General features: G+C 36.2%; 3 protein-coding genes across 4 annotated transcripts; 2 read left to right on the top strand and 1 right to left on the bottom strand.

Annotated features, from left to right (window-relative positions):
- Positions 1-415: 415 nt before the first annotated feature.
- Positions 416-4,289, top strand: LOC116140124 (nodulation receptor kinase-like). The gene is made up of 9 exons (XM_031425751.1): positions 416-831; positions 1,227-1,743; positions 2,330-2,817; positions 2,891-3,041; positions 3,141-3,212; positions 3,336-3,404; positions 3,736-3,807; positions 3,923-3,988; positions 4,103-4,289. The coding sequence occupies exons 1-9, from the start codon at positions 735-737 to the stop codon at positions 4,287-4,289; spliced, it is 1,719 nt and encodes a 572-aa protein (XP_031281611.1). The 5' UTR covers positions 416-734.
- Positions 4,290-4,590: 301 nt separating this feature from the next.
- Positions 4,591-10,596, top strand: LOC116140096 (nodulation receptor kinase-like). The gene is made up of 15 exons (XM_031425733.1): positions 4,591-4,969; positions 5,365-5,881; positions 6,468-6,955; positions 7,029-7,179; positions 7,279-7,350; positions 7,474-7,542; positions 7,874-7,945; positions 8,061-8,126; positions 8,241-8,413; positions 8,629-8,852; positions 9,045-9,171; positions 9,255-9,323; positions 9,463-9,652; positions 9,784-9,916; positions 9,995-10,596. The coding sequence occupies exons 1-15, from the start codon at positions 4,873-4,875 to the stop codon at positions 10,352-10,354; spliced, it is 2,808 nt and encodes a 935-aa protein (XP_031281593.1). The 5' UTR covers positions 4,591-4,872; the 3' UTR covers positions 10,355-10,596.
- Positions 10,597-10,995: 399 nt separating this feature from the next.
- LOC116140079 (protein BRICK 1) lies at positions 10,996-12,931 on the bottom strand. Of its 2 annotated transcripts, XM_031425714.1 has the most exons (3): positions 12,715-12,931; positions 12,174-12,335; positions 10,996-11,290 (listed from the first exon to the last, which is right to left on the bottom strand). In XM_031425714.1, exons 1-2 carry the CDS (start codon positions 12,845-12,847, stop codon positions 12,211-12,213), a joined length of 258 nt encoding a protein of 85 aa, XP_031281574.1. In that variant the 5' UTR covers positions 12,848-12,931; the 3' UTR covers positions 10,996-11,290; positions 12,174-12,210. The 2 variants fall into 2 exon arrangements, with proteins under 2 accessions (XP_031281574.1, XP_031281573.1); XM_031425713.1 differs by lacking the exon at positions 10,996-11,290 and having other exon boundaries at positions 11,903-12,335; positions 12,715-12,930.
- Between the last annotated feature and the right edge of the window lie 3,004 nt (positions 12,932-15,935).

Here is a 15,935-nt window from a genome sequence, read left to right as displayed (position 1 = left end):
TCTCGTTTATTAGTATTCAACTAGTAAAGGTGATTACCTTTTCGTGTTTATTTATTACGCCAACCTATCTTTCATATAGAAAGTGGAATGCCGGTTAAATTATTTGGCCATTTCCAGAATTTAATTTGTTTAGTTTTTCATATTTTTTAGCCAATGTTTGCCAACAAGCATGAACAGGAATAGCTTTAAAAGTTTTTACTAGAGAAGGCAAAAGACTCTTGGGATTTGGGATGATGATGTTGAGTAGATTAGTAACAGACAAGGAGAGGGACGAAAGATGAAGGATCCCTCCGCCTTATTATTTTAAACTATTTAAAATTTTAAAATATATAGATTACCCTCCACCACCTAAACAAGACATTAATCTCAATATTAAACATACAAATTATTATCAACTTTTGTATTATACTAATTCATATGTCCCTATCATCTTCTTCTTTGTGCTCCTGTAATTTCCCAACCTTTGAAGTCAAACACAACTTATTATCACCAACCCTCTTTCTCTTCATAACTTCCTAGAGCTGTTTTTTATGCTCTCTGACAAAGATTCTTCTATGATCAAGTGCTGAAAGGGGTTTTACAGGATTTTATGTTTTGGTTATGCTTTCATTTTTATTTGGAATATAGTTGAATTGTTGAATTCTTTAAGTACGGTATTTGGTGGAAGTTAATTGAGAAGCCAATTGATTTGATTGTGAGTTTCATAACTCGATGGGGCGTGTGCCAAAGATGAGATGATGATGGAAGGATTGAAGAATAGGATTTCAAGACTTGCTGAATGTTTCATAATTTGCCTTATTATTCTTATACGATCTACTTTTGCACAAACAGGTCAGTACAGAAAGTTATGTGTGCACTTTGCCTCTTTTTCTCTTCTTTTCCCATTGATTTTTGTTCAAGTTAGTTGCATTTAGCTTGATCCCCAAGATTGATCTTGTTCTGTTTGAATTTTAAGCCTAAAAAACCAGGTCAGTATTTTAGATAGAGGCAGACAACTTTTATTAATTAGTACTCGTTCATAATCTGATATTAATAAATGCAGATCTTATTTCCAGGGATGTAAATTTATGATTAAGATTACTTCAATTGCTTGTTTTGGTCATATAAAATGCACAATCTATGCTAAACACAGATTAGTCATAATGTTTTTGAGCCGGATACGGCTTCAAATTGATAGCTAGTGTTGAAACTAAACTGTTAATCTTTTAAATGTAATAATTTTGCAGGATTTGTGAGCATAGCATGCTGTGCTGATTCAAGTTTTAGCGACGGAAATATAAGTTGGGTACCAGATGATAATTGGTTTCCGGACAAAACAAGTTGCCGGAGCATTACTAGACCAGTGGTGAACTACAAAGCTTATGGTAAAGTTCGTGATTTCAACATTGATTCAGGGAAGAGATGTTACAATTTTACAACAAATAAGGATCAAGAGTATCTGATAAGGGGCACATTTCTTTATGGGGATAGAGAGGGGACACCTCTGGGATCATCCTTCAATGTTTGGATTGGTGTCACACCTTTAAGTGTAGTGAACTCTTCTGAGGACTCAGTGGTGGAGGGAATTTTTAGAGCTGTTGATGATCAAACAGACTTCTGCTTAGTGAAAGATAAGGGGAATCCTTACATTTCACAGCTTGAATTGAGGCCGTTGAATGAACCAGAGTATTTACATGGGCAAAATTCTAGTGTTCTGAAAGTGGTTGGTAGATTTGATCTAGGCAGAAGTGATAAGGAGAACAGGTATTCTTTCTCTACTTTCTTTTAAGGCGTTAAGGAACAAAAATTATTGATCACCATAGATAAGGAGTGATCAAAATTTCTTCATGATACAGTAAATTAAAATCTTAGATACGATTGATTATTTTAAAGCAGATAATAGCTTGCTTCTATTGTGAGTATTCTTCAGCATTTGCATTTAGTTAGAGACAAACAAACGCACTTCAACTAAAAGAGAAGAAACTGATTTTATCTTCATTCGTAAAGTTGCTCTAAGGACATAGAAGGAACATGAGTTCTCCAGTAATGCTAATTTCACCACCAAAAACCCAAGTAAACAGCTGCGTCGACATTTGAATCAACCTCATTTTTACATAGTCCTCATCCCTTATTCAAAATCGAAAACTTTGTAATAACCAGCACACTTTCTATCTTATTTAATTCAAATTGTGACCCCAGCACCCTCTACTGTTATACATGTTTAATGACTGTTCAATTATACCTACAATTACAGTGAAATGTACTCTAAAATATCCAACCTGATTCCAAATAAATTGCTTTAAACTTACAATGTTAAAAAATTGACATGCCTATGCTTCATATTCTCCAGTTTCAGGTACCCAGATGACCCTTATGACAGAATTTGGTCACCAAAATTGAATCCTGAACAAACAACCCATAGCATATCATCCAACACCACTATTTCCAACAACGCTAGTACAGTTACAGTGCCTCTCCAGGTTCTACAAACAGCTTTAAACACCAGCTTAGACCACTTGACATTCCTCCATACTGATCTTGACTCGGGAGATTACAACTACACTATCAACCTCTACTTTCTTGAGCTCCAAGACTCTGTTAAGAATTCAAGCCAAAGGGTGTTTGATATTTACATCAACAATGAGAAGAAACAAAACAAGTTTGACATTTTGGCTGGTGGTTCCAACTATGCGAAAGTTGTTTTGAATGTTACTGCAAATGGGCATCTTAACTTGACCTTAGTTAAGGTTCTAAATGGGTCTGAGTTTGGACCCATTTGTAATGCCTATGAGATCTTACAGGAGCATGCATGGGTTCAAGAGTCTGACAAAGAAGATGGTAAAAGTTTAATACTTGTGTGCAATCTTGAACATGTATGTCATTGGCTTGTTTTGACTTTCTTCGTCTTCAGTGAATGTGATAGGGAAAGTGAGAGATGACTTAAAGATGGACAACAAAGAAAAGAAGGTGTGGGAGAGTTGGTCAGGAGACCCATGTCTTCCTATTCCATGGGAAGGTCTTACTTGCAACTCCATTAATGGTTCCACTGTCATCACTGAGTTGTAAGTTCATATAAGTTTTTTTGCTTTTTCCAATTTTTATTCAAGATTAATTTCTGACTTAAGTATCAATTTGTTTGGTTCATCATTATGCTTTTGCAGAAATCTTCCCTCAAGAAAACTTCAAGGGGTTCTTCCTATCAGTGTCACTGAGCTGGTTCATCTAGAAAAATTGTATGGTTCAATCAATGCTGGCTTCTCTGTCCTTGTTGTTAGTGTTGCTAATTTTTCCTTTTTCTCTTCCTTGGGACATACACTAACTCAATGCATTATCTGTTACCTGTTTGTATTATGTAGGAACCTGAGCTACAATGAATTTACAAATGTGATCCCGGAATTTCTATCATTTTCCATGCTGAGATCAGTGTAATTTTCTAACTCATTTTTGAGCTGTTAGCCATCAAATATCGGGCTTTAAATTCCTCCAAATTACTATAATTAAATTTGCCTGATTGAGTGCAGTTTATGGACAACTTGATTTGCATTGCCTTTGAAGTTTAATATCTGAGGATCTTTAACTCAATCTTTTTCATGAAACATTTGATTATTTAATCATCCATCACTTAGTTTATGGTCAAAACTGCAACCTGCAAGTAAGGAGTTTTGTACATTGGATGGTTAAACCAAGATTTATGTTTAATTTGTTGATCTAAAGTTTTATGTTTAGTTTGTTGATTGACTTAAATTTAATTATCAGGGACCTGAGTCACAATGATTTTACTGGGAGGCTTCCTGATTCTCTTATCCTGCTTCCACATTTGAAAACATTGTGAGTAGTTACATACATATTGATATTGTTTTCCGATATATGAGTTAATATCTAAACAGATTCTTGTTTACAATGAACTGCTAATAATTCAGTGTTAATGTCTTTGCTCCTTCAGAAACTTTGGATGCAATCCTCATCTTGACATTCCTTCCACGTTTAACATCTCCAGATTAACCACAGAGTATGAAATATTTTTTCCTCTGCCTTAAAAAAAGGTTTCATATGAGAGGATTGAAATAGCGAAGAACGTTATATATATATATATATACTGAAATGTTGTTCATCTGTATTTCAGCGGTGGAACATGTAGTAGTCAAGGATCAACACATAAAGGAATCATCATTGGCTCTGTAGCATGTGGAAGCATCCTATTTACTATTGCAGTTGGAGCTGTTTTATTTTGTTTCTACAAACGAAAATTCATGGCTCGGAGAACATTAGATGTCCAGAATTTAATTTGTTTAGTTTTTCATATTTTTTAGCCAATGTTTACCAACAAGCATGAACAGGAATAGCATTAAAAGTTTTTACTAGAGAAGGCAAAAGACGATTGGGATTTGGGATGATGATGTTGAGTAGATAGTAACAGACAAGGAGAGGGACGAAAGATGAAGGATCCCTCCGCCTTATTATTTTAAACTATTTAAATTTTTAAAATATATAGATTACCCTCCACCACCTAAACAAGACATTCATCTCAATATTAAACATACAAATTATTATCAACTTTTGTATTATACTAATTCATATGTCCCTATCATCTCCCTCTTTATGCTCCTGTAATTTCCCAACCTTTGAAGTCAAACACAACTTATTATCACCAACCCTCTTTCTCTTCATAACTTCCTAGAGCTGTTTTTTATGCTCTCTGACAAAGATTCTTCTATGATCAAGTGCTGAAAGGGGTTTTACAGGATTTTATGTTTTGGTTATGCTTTCATTTTTATTTGGAATATAGTTGAATTGTTGAATTCTTTAAGTACGGTATTTGGTGGAAGTTAATTGAGAAGCCAATTGATTTGATTGTGAGTTTCATAACTCGATGGGGCGTGTGCCAAAGATGAGATGATGATGGAAGGATTGAAGAATAGGATTTCAAGACTTGCTGAATGTTTCATAATTTGCCTTATTATTCTTATACGATCTACTTTTGCACAAACAGGTCAGTACAGAAAGTTATGTGTGCACTTTGCCTCTTTTTCTCTTCTTTTCCCATTGATTTTTGTTCAAGTTAGTTGCATTTAGCTTGATCCCCAAGATTGATCTTGTTCTGTTTGAATTTTAAGCCTAAAAAACCAGGTCAGTATTTTAGATAGAGGCAGACAACTTTTATTAATTAGTACTCGTTCATAATCTGATATTAATAAATGCAGATCTTATTTCCAGGGATGTAAATTTATGATTAAGATTACTTCAATTGCTTGTTTTGGTCATATAAAATGCACAATCTATGCTAAACACAGATTAGTCATAATGTTTTTGAGCCGGATACGGCTTCAAATTGATAGCTAGTGTTGAAACTAAACTGTTAATCTTTTAAATGTAATAATTTTGCAGGATTTGTGAGCATAGCATGCTGTGCTGATTCAAGTTTTAGCGACGGAAATATAAGTTGGGTACCAGATGATAATTGGTTTCCGGACAAAACAAGTTGCCGGAGCATTACTAGACCAGTGGTGAACTACAAAGCTTATGGTAAAGTTCGTGATTTCAACATTGATTCAGGGAAGAGATGTTACAATTTTACAACAAATAAGGATCAAGAGTATCTGATAAGGGGCACATTTCTTTATGGGGATAGAGAGGGGACACCTCTGGGATCATCCTTCAATGTTTGGATTGGTGTCACACCTTTAAGTGTAGTGAACTCTTCTGAGGACTCAGTGGTCGAGGGAATTTTTAGAGCTGTTGATGATCAAACAGACTTCTGCTTAGTGAAAGATAAGGGGAATCCTTACATTTCACAGCTTGAATTGAGGCCGTTGAATGAACCAGAGTATTTACATGGGCAAAATTCTAGTGTTCTGAAAGTGGTTGGTAGATTTGATCTAGGCAGAAGTGATAAGGAGAACAGGTATTCTTTCTCTACTTTCTTTTAAGGCGTTAAGGAACAAAAATTATTGATCACCATAGATAAGGAGTGATCAAAATTTCTTCATGATACAGTAAATTAAAATCTTAGATACGATTGATTATTTTAAAGCAGAAAATAGCTTGCTTCTATTGTGAGTATTCTTCAGCATTTGCATTTAGTTAGAGACAAACAAACGCACTACAACTAAAAGAGAAGAAACTGATTTTATCTTCATTCATAAAGTTGCTCTAAGGACATAGAAGGAACATGAGTTCTCCAGTAATGCTAATTTCACCACCAAAAACCCAAGTAAACAGCTGCGTCGACATTTGAATCAACCTCATTTTTACATAGTCCTCATCCCTTATTCAAAATCGAAAACTTTGTAATAACCAGCACACTTTCTATCTTATTTAATTCAAATTGTGACCCCAGCACCCTCTACTGTTATACATGTTTAATGACTGTTCAATTATACCTACAATTACAGTGAAATGTACTCTAAAATATCCAACCTGATTCCAAATAAATTGCTTTAAACTTACAATGTTAAAAAATTGACATGCCTATGCTTCATATTCTCCAGTTTCAGGTACCCAGATGACCCTTATGACAGAATTTGGTCACCAAAATTGAATCCTGAACAAACAACCCATAGCATATCATCCAACACCACTATTTCCAACAACGCTAGTACAGTTACAGTGCCTCTCCAGGTTCTACAAACAGCTTTAAACACCAGCTTAGACCACTTGACATTCCTCCATACTGATCTTGACTCGGGAGATTACAACTACACTATCAACCTCTACTTTCTTGAGCTCCAAGACTCTGTTAATAATTCAAGCCAAAGGGTGTTTGATATTTACATCAACAATGAGAAGAAACAAAACAAGTTTGACATTTTGGCTGGTGGTTCCAACTATGCGAAAGTTGTTATGAATGTTACTGCAAATGGCCATCTTAACTTGACCTTAGTTAAGGTTCTAAATGGGTCTGAGTTTGGACCCATTTGTAATGCCTATGAGATCTTACAGGAGCATGCATGGGTTCAAGAGTCTGACAAAGAAGATGGTAAAAGTTTAATACTTGTGTGCAATCTTGAACATGTATGTCATTGGCTTGTTTTGACTTTCTTCGTCTTCAGTGAATGTGATAGGGAAAGTGAGAGATGACTTAAAGATGGACAACAAAGAAAAGAAGGTGTGGGAGAGTTGGTCAGGAGACCCATGTCTTCCTATTCCATGGGAAGGTCTTACTTGCAACTCCATTAATGGTTCCACTGTCATCACTGAGTTGTAAGTTCATATAAGTTTTTTTGCTTTTTCCAATTTTTATTCAAGATTAATTTCTGACTTAAGTATCAATTTGTTTGGTTCATCATTATGCTTTTGCAGAAATCTTCCCTCAAGAAAACTTCAAGGGGTTCTTCCTATCAGTGTCACTGAGCTGGTTCATCTAGAAAAATTGTATGGTTCAATCAATGCTGGCTTCTCTGTCCTTGTTGTTAGTGTTGCTAATTTTTCCTTTTTCTCTTCCTTGGGACATACACTAACTCAATGCATTATCTGTTACCTGTTTGTATTATGTAGGAACCTGAGCTACAATGAATTTACAAATGTGATCCCGGAATTTCTATCATTTTCCATGCTGAGATCAGTGTAATTTTCTAACTCATTTTTGAGCTGTTAGCCATCAAATATCGGGCTTTAAATTCCACCAAATTACTATAATTAAATTTGCCTGATTGAGTGCAGTTTATGGACAACTTGATTTGCATTGCCTTTGAAGTTTAATATCTTAGGATCTTTAACTCAATCTTTTTCATGAAACATTTGATTATTTAATCATCCATCACTTAGTTTATGGTCAAAACTGCAACCTGCAAGTAAGGAGTTTTGTACATTGGATGGTTAAACCAAGATTTATGTTTAATTTGTTGATCTAAAGTTTTATGTTTAGTTTGTTGATTGACTTAAATTTTATTATCAGGGACCTGAGTCACAATGATTTTACTGGGAGGCTTCCTGATTCTCTTATCCTGCTTCCACATTTGAAAACATTGTGAGTAGTTACATACATATTGATATTGTTTTCCGATATATGAGTTAATATCTAAACAGATTCTTGTTTACAATGAACTGCTAATAATTCAGTGTTAATGTCTTTGCTCCTTCAGAAACTTTGGATGCAATCCTCGTCTTGACATTCCTTCCACGTTTAACATCTCCAGATTAACCACAGAGTATGAAATATTTTTTCCTATGCCTTAAAAAAAGGTTTCATATGAGAGGATTGAAATAGCGAAGAACGTTATATATATATATATATACTGAAATGTTGTTCATCTGTATTTCAGCGGTGGAACATGTAGTAGTCAAGGATCAACACATAAAGGAATCATCATTGGCTCTGTAGCATGTGGAAGCATCCTATTTACTATTGCAGTTGGAGCTGTTTTATTTTGTTTCTACAAACGGAAATTCTTGGCTCGGAGAACATTAGATGGGAAACGATACCCAATGACTAAGAGTGAGTCAAATTGATCTCTTCTTTGCTCATTGATCCCATATAACTTTCAGGGTGCTAGCGGAAACCATATGCATGCTATGTTTGAATTTATAGAACACTCATCATTGTTGGACAGTCTGCAATTATGCTCTCCCCAACTCCCTGGATCGAGAGAATCAGAAAGATGTAGTTTGTATGACATTTAATTCATATAAGTATACTCTTAAAAATTGCAGATTTAGTATTCTCGATCCCGAGCATGGACGATGGTGTGATGTCAATTGCGATACAGACATACACTTTAGAGCACATAGAAAATGCAACGCAGAAGTATAAAACATTGATAGGTGAAGGAGGTTTTGGATCTGTGTATCGCGGCACCTTACCTGACGGTCAAGAAGTGGCAGTGAAGGTTCGGTCTTCAACATCAACTCAGGGAACTCGAGAATTCGAGAACGAGGTGAAATAGTCTTGACATTTAATGTACAATTTTCTGTTCAGCTCATCAAACTGCACTTGTATCCTAAGTTATCTTGCATTGCTCTTCTTTCAGCAAAGAATAGAAATGACTGATGCAAAACTTTTTGCTCTTATCTATCTCATTTCTGTTTCCATATGCCAACTGACAAATATTATCAATCTTCTTTCACAGCTAAACCTGCTTTCAGCTATTCGGCATGAGAACCTGGTTCCTCTTCTTGGTTATTGCTGTGAAAGTGACCAGCAAATCCTTGTTTATCCTTTCATGTCCAATGGCTCTCTACTAGATCGCCTCTACGGTACTTTCCACCTAAAACTCCTTTCTGCTGATACATATTGTTATTCATCACATTTGGTTTTGGATTAACCAATTCTCTAACAGGGGAAGCAGCAAAAAGGAAAACTCTGGACTGGCCAACCAGACTTTCTATAGCCCTTGGCGCTGCTCGAGGCAAGTAATATGTTGAATTCGGTGATTGTGTTCTATTATGTTCTAATTGAACACAGAGCAAAAAGAGGAATATGATAATTGGTTGGTTACCCCAAGTATGTTATTTACTGAGAAATAGATTTTCTTTTTTGATGTTCAGGTTTGTTGTATCTTCATACATTTGCCAGGCGAAGTTTGATACATAGGGATGTAAAATCAAGCAACATACTTCTGGATCATAGCATGTGTGCCAAAGTGGCAGATTTTGGCTTCTCAAAATATGCTCCACAAGAAGGGGACAGTGGTGTTTCTCTGGAAGTGAGGGGAACAGCCGGATATTTGGATCCTGAGTAAGTATGAATATTTCTTAGGTGATTTACAAATTTTCAAGTCTTGCCCAGAAAATAGTTACTGTTACATTTGCTTATTAGTTGAATTGAATCATCATCAAATGTGGTTTCATATTTTCCTGATTTTTCAGGTATTATTCCACCCAGCATTTATCGGCAAAGAGTGATGTCTTCAGCTTTGGTGTGGTTCTCCTTGAAATTATCAGTGGTCGAGAGCCTCTAAACATAAAAAGGCCACGGAACGAGTGGAGTTTAGTTGAATGGGTATGGTCTAAATCCCATGTTTTCTGATATATAGTCTTCTCTTTGAGGTTGTTTTTCATAAGGATCAGTTACCTGCAGGCCAAACCATATATAAGGGAGTCAAAGATTGAGGAAATTGTGGATCCCAGCATCAAAGGAGGGTACCATGCAGAGGCAATGTGGAGAATGGTGGAGGTGGCGTTGGCGTGTATCGAGCCCTTCTCCGCATATCGACCATGCATGTCAGACATCGTACGCGAGCTGGAAGATGCTTTGATAATAGAGAACAATGCATCTGAATACATGAAGTCCATAGACAGCATAGGAGGGTACAGCTTGGGAGGCTCCAATCGTTACTCGATAGTGATGGAGAAAAGAAATATTCTTCCACCCACTCCAAGTCCAACTGAACCATCACCTGTTAACACACAAACCCTGGCTCCTCCAGAACCCAGATAGTGAAAGGTGGAAGATATGTTCATTTAGCAAATCACCAGTTCAGTCATTTTATTTGATATATGATTAAAGAGAAAAAATGAGGAAAATTCCACTGTGCTCTGCTCTTGTATGAGACCTATGCATCTTTTGCTTTTTATTCTATTAATTTTTAGGTTACAGGATCAACTTTTTGCTAAACTTTGATGGATATTGTTATGGGTATGGTTTTCTGTCTTAAACGTGTTCTTTTTACCCACAGCTCAGTCACAGATATTGAACTAATTTCAACCTGGAAGATCTATGTGACCCTAACTTCGCAATGCTGGAGATCAATAAAAGAACTGAGACAAAAATATTAAAGTTAAAACAGTTTTTTAAATTAATAAGATGATGCTACTTGTCAAAAGGAAAGCTGGGCATAACAGGCGTGTGATGTAGATTGAAATTTTCTAGCATAATTCAAGGCCAGTAGTATCTGATCCCCTTTTCAGTTGTGAGTAAAACCACATTAAAACAGGCAACTTATTGTCCAAAACTTAACGTGATTATTTAACACTGGCGGGATTAAGATAAGACACATGTAATTCATATCCATCTTTATTGGTCAATAATTCAGGTTCATTATCCTTCTATAGAAACTAGTAATATACATATATAAAACATAATAATCATGGCAAAATCGAAGCAGATATGGGACAAATCATCTGTTCATTTTCACACACGCTGGATTGCAAATTTTAGGGTGAGCTTGAGGACAGAGTTGGTCCGGTTACATAATATCCATACTAATATGGACAAAAGGAACCTTTTAGGTTGAAAGTACTGAAGGCGAGCTTGAGGACAGAGAATGTTAGATGACATTACTGCCAACACCAATCTAGCGATAAGGAACCTTTTAGGTTGGAAGTACAGAGGTTAAACCATTCTTCCTTGTGATTATATTGCTCCAATGTGCACCTAGGTAATCAAAATTTTTTCAGTGCCATGAACTGCAATCACATATTCCTAGGACACTGACATGATCCAAGAGTCAGAGAACCAATAACTTGAAAAACATCCTAGAAGGCATCAAATGCTTGGTATAGCAAACCTAACAAATTCACTAAAATTGTTCAACTTGAGCAAAATTTTGCATCAGATAAGTCTAATTGTCAAATTCATATGGTATTGTAATGTTGTCCAGCATTATGCCATCACAAGGCTGTAGAGAATTCCTAGTTAGACATACCACATTGATTGAAGAACTGCACAGGCCAAAATTGATGCCTCGTTTCAGGTAAAACATTACGAAATCATAGGTGACAGCAAGCAATAACAAGAGAGACAATCAGCTCAAAATTTCCAGCATTAACAATTAATATTGATGACAGCATAGTGGAAGAGTATAGTTCCTGCTAAAGAAGTTCCACTGACTTAAGGTCCAGGGAATGTGTCAGACTTGATGGCCACTAAACACTTACAAAAGATAATAGGAGACAAAAATGTATCAGGGAGAACATCATAAAGAAAATTCATGAAGCCACTTAAGAGAATATGTAACAAGGTATAAGTAGAAATAAACACATCTCATGAAAATGAACCAGTGCGATTTAAATTTCATGGGTGATCCTCTTGTAACAGGTTTACTTTGTCAAAAATCACAGAACCAAAAAAGAAATTGGAGACACTGTAAATAGCATACACCCAGGAATATGTATTACATGCACAAAATGGCAACACAAAACAATAAAGATTTCTATTACACCCAATCATGATCAACTGAAGTATAAATTACTTTGCAATTGGATTAAAGATCAAGAAGACCAAGAGATCCATTCACAACACAGAAGAAGACGCTTACATGAAGTTGCTTTTCTACAGTCACATGATTTGAGACATCAAGTAGTGAAAAGATGGGGGTTAGCTGATGCAGTACCCACTTGGACTTCAAGCAGTTCTAATCGACGCTCCAGCGTGTCAAGCTTCTCATTTAATGACGCTAATTTGCTCTTTGTTGTAGCTTCTGAAAGAACAAGATACAACAGCCTCAATTAGTAAAATTTAAATATGGAACTAAAACTCAGTGTAAGAAAATAAAATTCCAAAAGTGAGTACGCAAGATTCAATGTCCCCAATTTTGCTTCCCCGGAGAAATAGTCTCAACGAATCGGATAATCAACAACTCGGAATATTAACAATAGATAGACGCAAGTATTAAAATAGAACTCAAAACCAAAGTGTAATGAGACAAACAAAAGACCATGACCACGACCATCCGAGATAAATTAATTGAGATCTAGTCATCGCTGAAATTTCGATTAGTTTGACCGTCAACAAAAATAAGGGTAAACTAAAAGAAAGAGCAGTAGGGTTTAAATTTAGTAAAGAGAAAGAGAGAGTACCGAATTGGACGAGGAATTCGAAAAGGCGACGAACGTTGAGAGAAATGTGAGAAATAAACTCACGATTTTCCCAATCAGCTTGAACAGCAATTCCCACGTTCACTGCGTTTGTTATACCTCCAGCTCTCGCCATCCTTAGCTCACAAACTCAAACCAAAACCCATTTGATTATTTCTTTAGTTATATTTAATTTAGCTAGTGGTTGGTTGGTTGGTGGTTTGTTAGGTTCACGCCCTTTCTTTCTTTTTGTGCTTACTTCAATTGAATTTACTCTTAGAAGGCAACCCTCATTATTGTACACTAGTTTGAGATTATTTTATTGTTATTTTAATGTTTAGTGAAGTGATTCTAAAATAATTAGTTTTATGAAAAAAATTATTCTATTAGTTAATTTTTACATGTATAAAATCAAAAACAACCCACCACACCATTACCAAAGACAGATCTCTAACACCATTGGCATCATCAGTACAAACTTGACTTCGGTGGATTTAGGGGTGTCAACCAAGCCAAATCACTTGCTTGAGCTTGGCTTGAGTTTTGTGGAGTTGAGTTTAAGCTTAGCATATTTCAATTTGAAAAGAGTTTTTTGTTTTTGTGAGCTCGAGCTCAAATTTTCAAGCTCTAGCTCGAACTCGAGCCCAACACTGTAACAACTGAATCGAACTCGATTAGCTTAAAGCTTTGACTCAACTTGACTCGCTTACATGTGGATTTATTGGCACATATTATAACATTTGGCTATAAGAGGAGGTTAAATATGTCTCCACCCTCTTGCAAATCTCATGAGATCTATTGGTGATTTCTTTAATTTTTTAAATTAAACAAGTAATTTATAATTATTTGTATATACTTTTTAGTATTTTAAAAATATAATTCATTAATTATAAATGGCATACATAGTTTTTGAAACTCGCAACACCTTTAAATCACAATTTTACTAAATACACTAAAAAGTTATTCGAGTCAAAATTGATTTAAGTCTGAAACTACAAGAAAGCCCTAGAAATTGATGTTGTGAGTCTTTTATGGTCACATTATTTATCCCATTTGATGAATATTTACCCGATCCATTTATGAGAGATGTTATCGGTCCTATGTTTTTCACGAAGCCTATCATATTATTATTCAATTCAACACATTATTTTAAAAACCGGACCGGACTGGCCGGTCCAATCGGTTGGACCGGGAACCGGTCAAGTGTCTGGTTCGAGTCAACCTTAAACCCGTCATTATGCATTAAGCTGCTTTAACCCAGTCAAAACTTGGATAAAGTCAATGAACCGCCGGTCTAACCGGACCGACGGATAAACCGGTCTGATTTCAAAAACCCCTAATCATAGCTCATTCCATCGATTTCCTTTCTCTGTTTCTCAGCTTCTTCTCTTTCTCAGTTTCTCAGCTTCTCTTCGAAAATTTCTCTCTGAAATCCCACTAAAATCGCAATCAACTCCACTCCCTAAGTTTGAAATCGCAACCATTCAGCATTCACCAAGTCGCAACTGAACTCCCTCGCTGGAAATCGATGGCATCTTCCTCCCTCACCGGAAATCGACGACAACAGCTCTGTTCCTCGCTAGAAATCGACGGCAACAGCTTCATTCGTCGACGACAACTCCATTCCTCGATCCAGTTAGGGCTCTTGCAGTTTTGATCCTTGAAATCGCGTACCCTTTTTTTAGTTTTCTTGTGTTTTTCTTGATGGGTTCTCACTCTTTTACCCTGTGATCTTGCTTTATATATGTGGGTTTACGTTGTTGCTTTGGATCGGTGCTTGGTCTGGTCAGAAAGCTGTGATTTTTGTGTTCAAGATCTGGTTTTTGTGTTCATTCGAGCCTTGATCATGTTCATATCGTTTGCTCTAATGATTTATGGTTTCCAGATTAAATAGTTGAGGTTTGTGTATTGTAGTTCTTGGCTGTATGCTTCGTGGTGTCGATTCCGATGGACTCTGCCAGAATCAGCTAAAGCCTCATACACGTCCTTTCGAGATTCAATGGGTGCTTCAAGCAGACCCTACGGAGCAATGGATTCTACCAGTAGAAATTACAGAGGTGCATAACCAACAGGATCTCCTAGTTTTTCACGGCAAAGGTGCAGATAAAATTTAGTAGTGTGTAAACTGTAAACCAACAATTTTTGTCAACATGATTTTCCCAATCCCGTGTGTCTGCTGAAGTGTTGTATTTTAATTGTTCATACATTTTATTGAATGAAATCATTATTCTTTCTATTGTAAATCCCACCTTACGAGTATATTTGATTTTGGAATGTTGTCCCTGCCACATTTTGGTTATATTCTCTGACCTTATTCAGAAATTTCGGCTTCGTTTGGCTCACATTTGGGAATACTATTATTAGTATTCCCAATAAAGTTAAACAGTAAAATTGCAAAAACTCACAATATTATTCAACTTTTTTTAAACCCCCTAAATTTGTTAATTTAATTAAAAACCCCTAAATATTTTTTAAAAAATTACAAAAAAACCCTAGCAACCCATATTTACCAGATTCCGGCCACTACCGCCAGAAAATGGTCGGAATCTGGTATAATGGCGCACTACTGGCTGAATCTGGCCAGTAGTGCGTCGATCTAGCCTTTTCTGGGGCTAGATCTTTGGTCGTAGCCAGTCGTCAACGACGGCAAACACATGGTCGTTGTTGACCATCAACGACGGCCGTATCTTTGGTCGTCGTTGACGAGCAAATATGGCCAGATCTAGCCACAGATCTGGCCTTTTTCGGCCAGATCCACGGTGAATTTGGCCAGAAAAGGACATATCGACGCACGACCGGCAATATCGAGTCAGTCATACGCCGACTTTGGATTGTTATTAAATACTTAAGTTATGTTGAGATTATTGTTGAATTTGAACTTTGAATCATGTTGGACAGTAATTAAGTTGTTATTGTCTTCTTAAAAAATAGAAGACAATAACTTTGAATCATGTTGGACAGTCAATGGCCAGATTTAGTCACAGATTTGGCCTTTTTCAGCCAGATCCATGGTGGATTTGGCCAGAAAATGACATATCGGCACACGACCGGCAATATCAAGCCGGTCATACGTCGATACAGCAGCTCCGACCACTCTCCGGCAGTGGTGGCCAACTGTCCTTATTTATGAGTGGATTGGGGATGTTTTGTTAATTTTGAATATCATATTTGGGGCTGTTTAGTAAAAAAATAAATATAAGGGGTATTTATGTTAATTTTTAAAA

Source organism: Pistacia vera, unplaced genomic scaffold (genome assembly GCF_008641045.1).
Source record: "Pistacia vera cultivar Batoury unplaced genomic scaffold, PisVer_v2 Contig363, whole genome shotgun sequence".
NCBI lineage: Eukaryota > Viridiplantae > Streptophyta > Magnoliopsida > Sapindales > Anacardiaceae > Pistacia > Pistacia vera.
The sequence above is the reverse complement of the archived record's forward strand: the minus strand, read 5'-3'. Positions and strand labels throughout refer to the sequence as shown.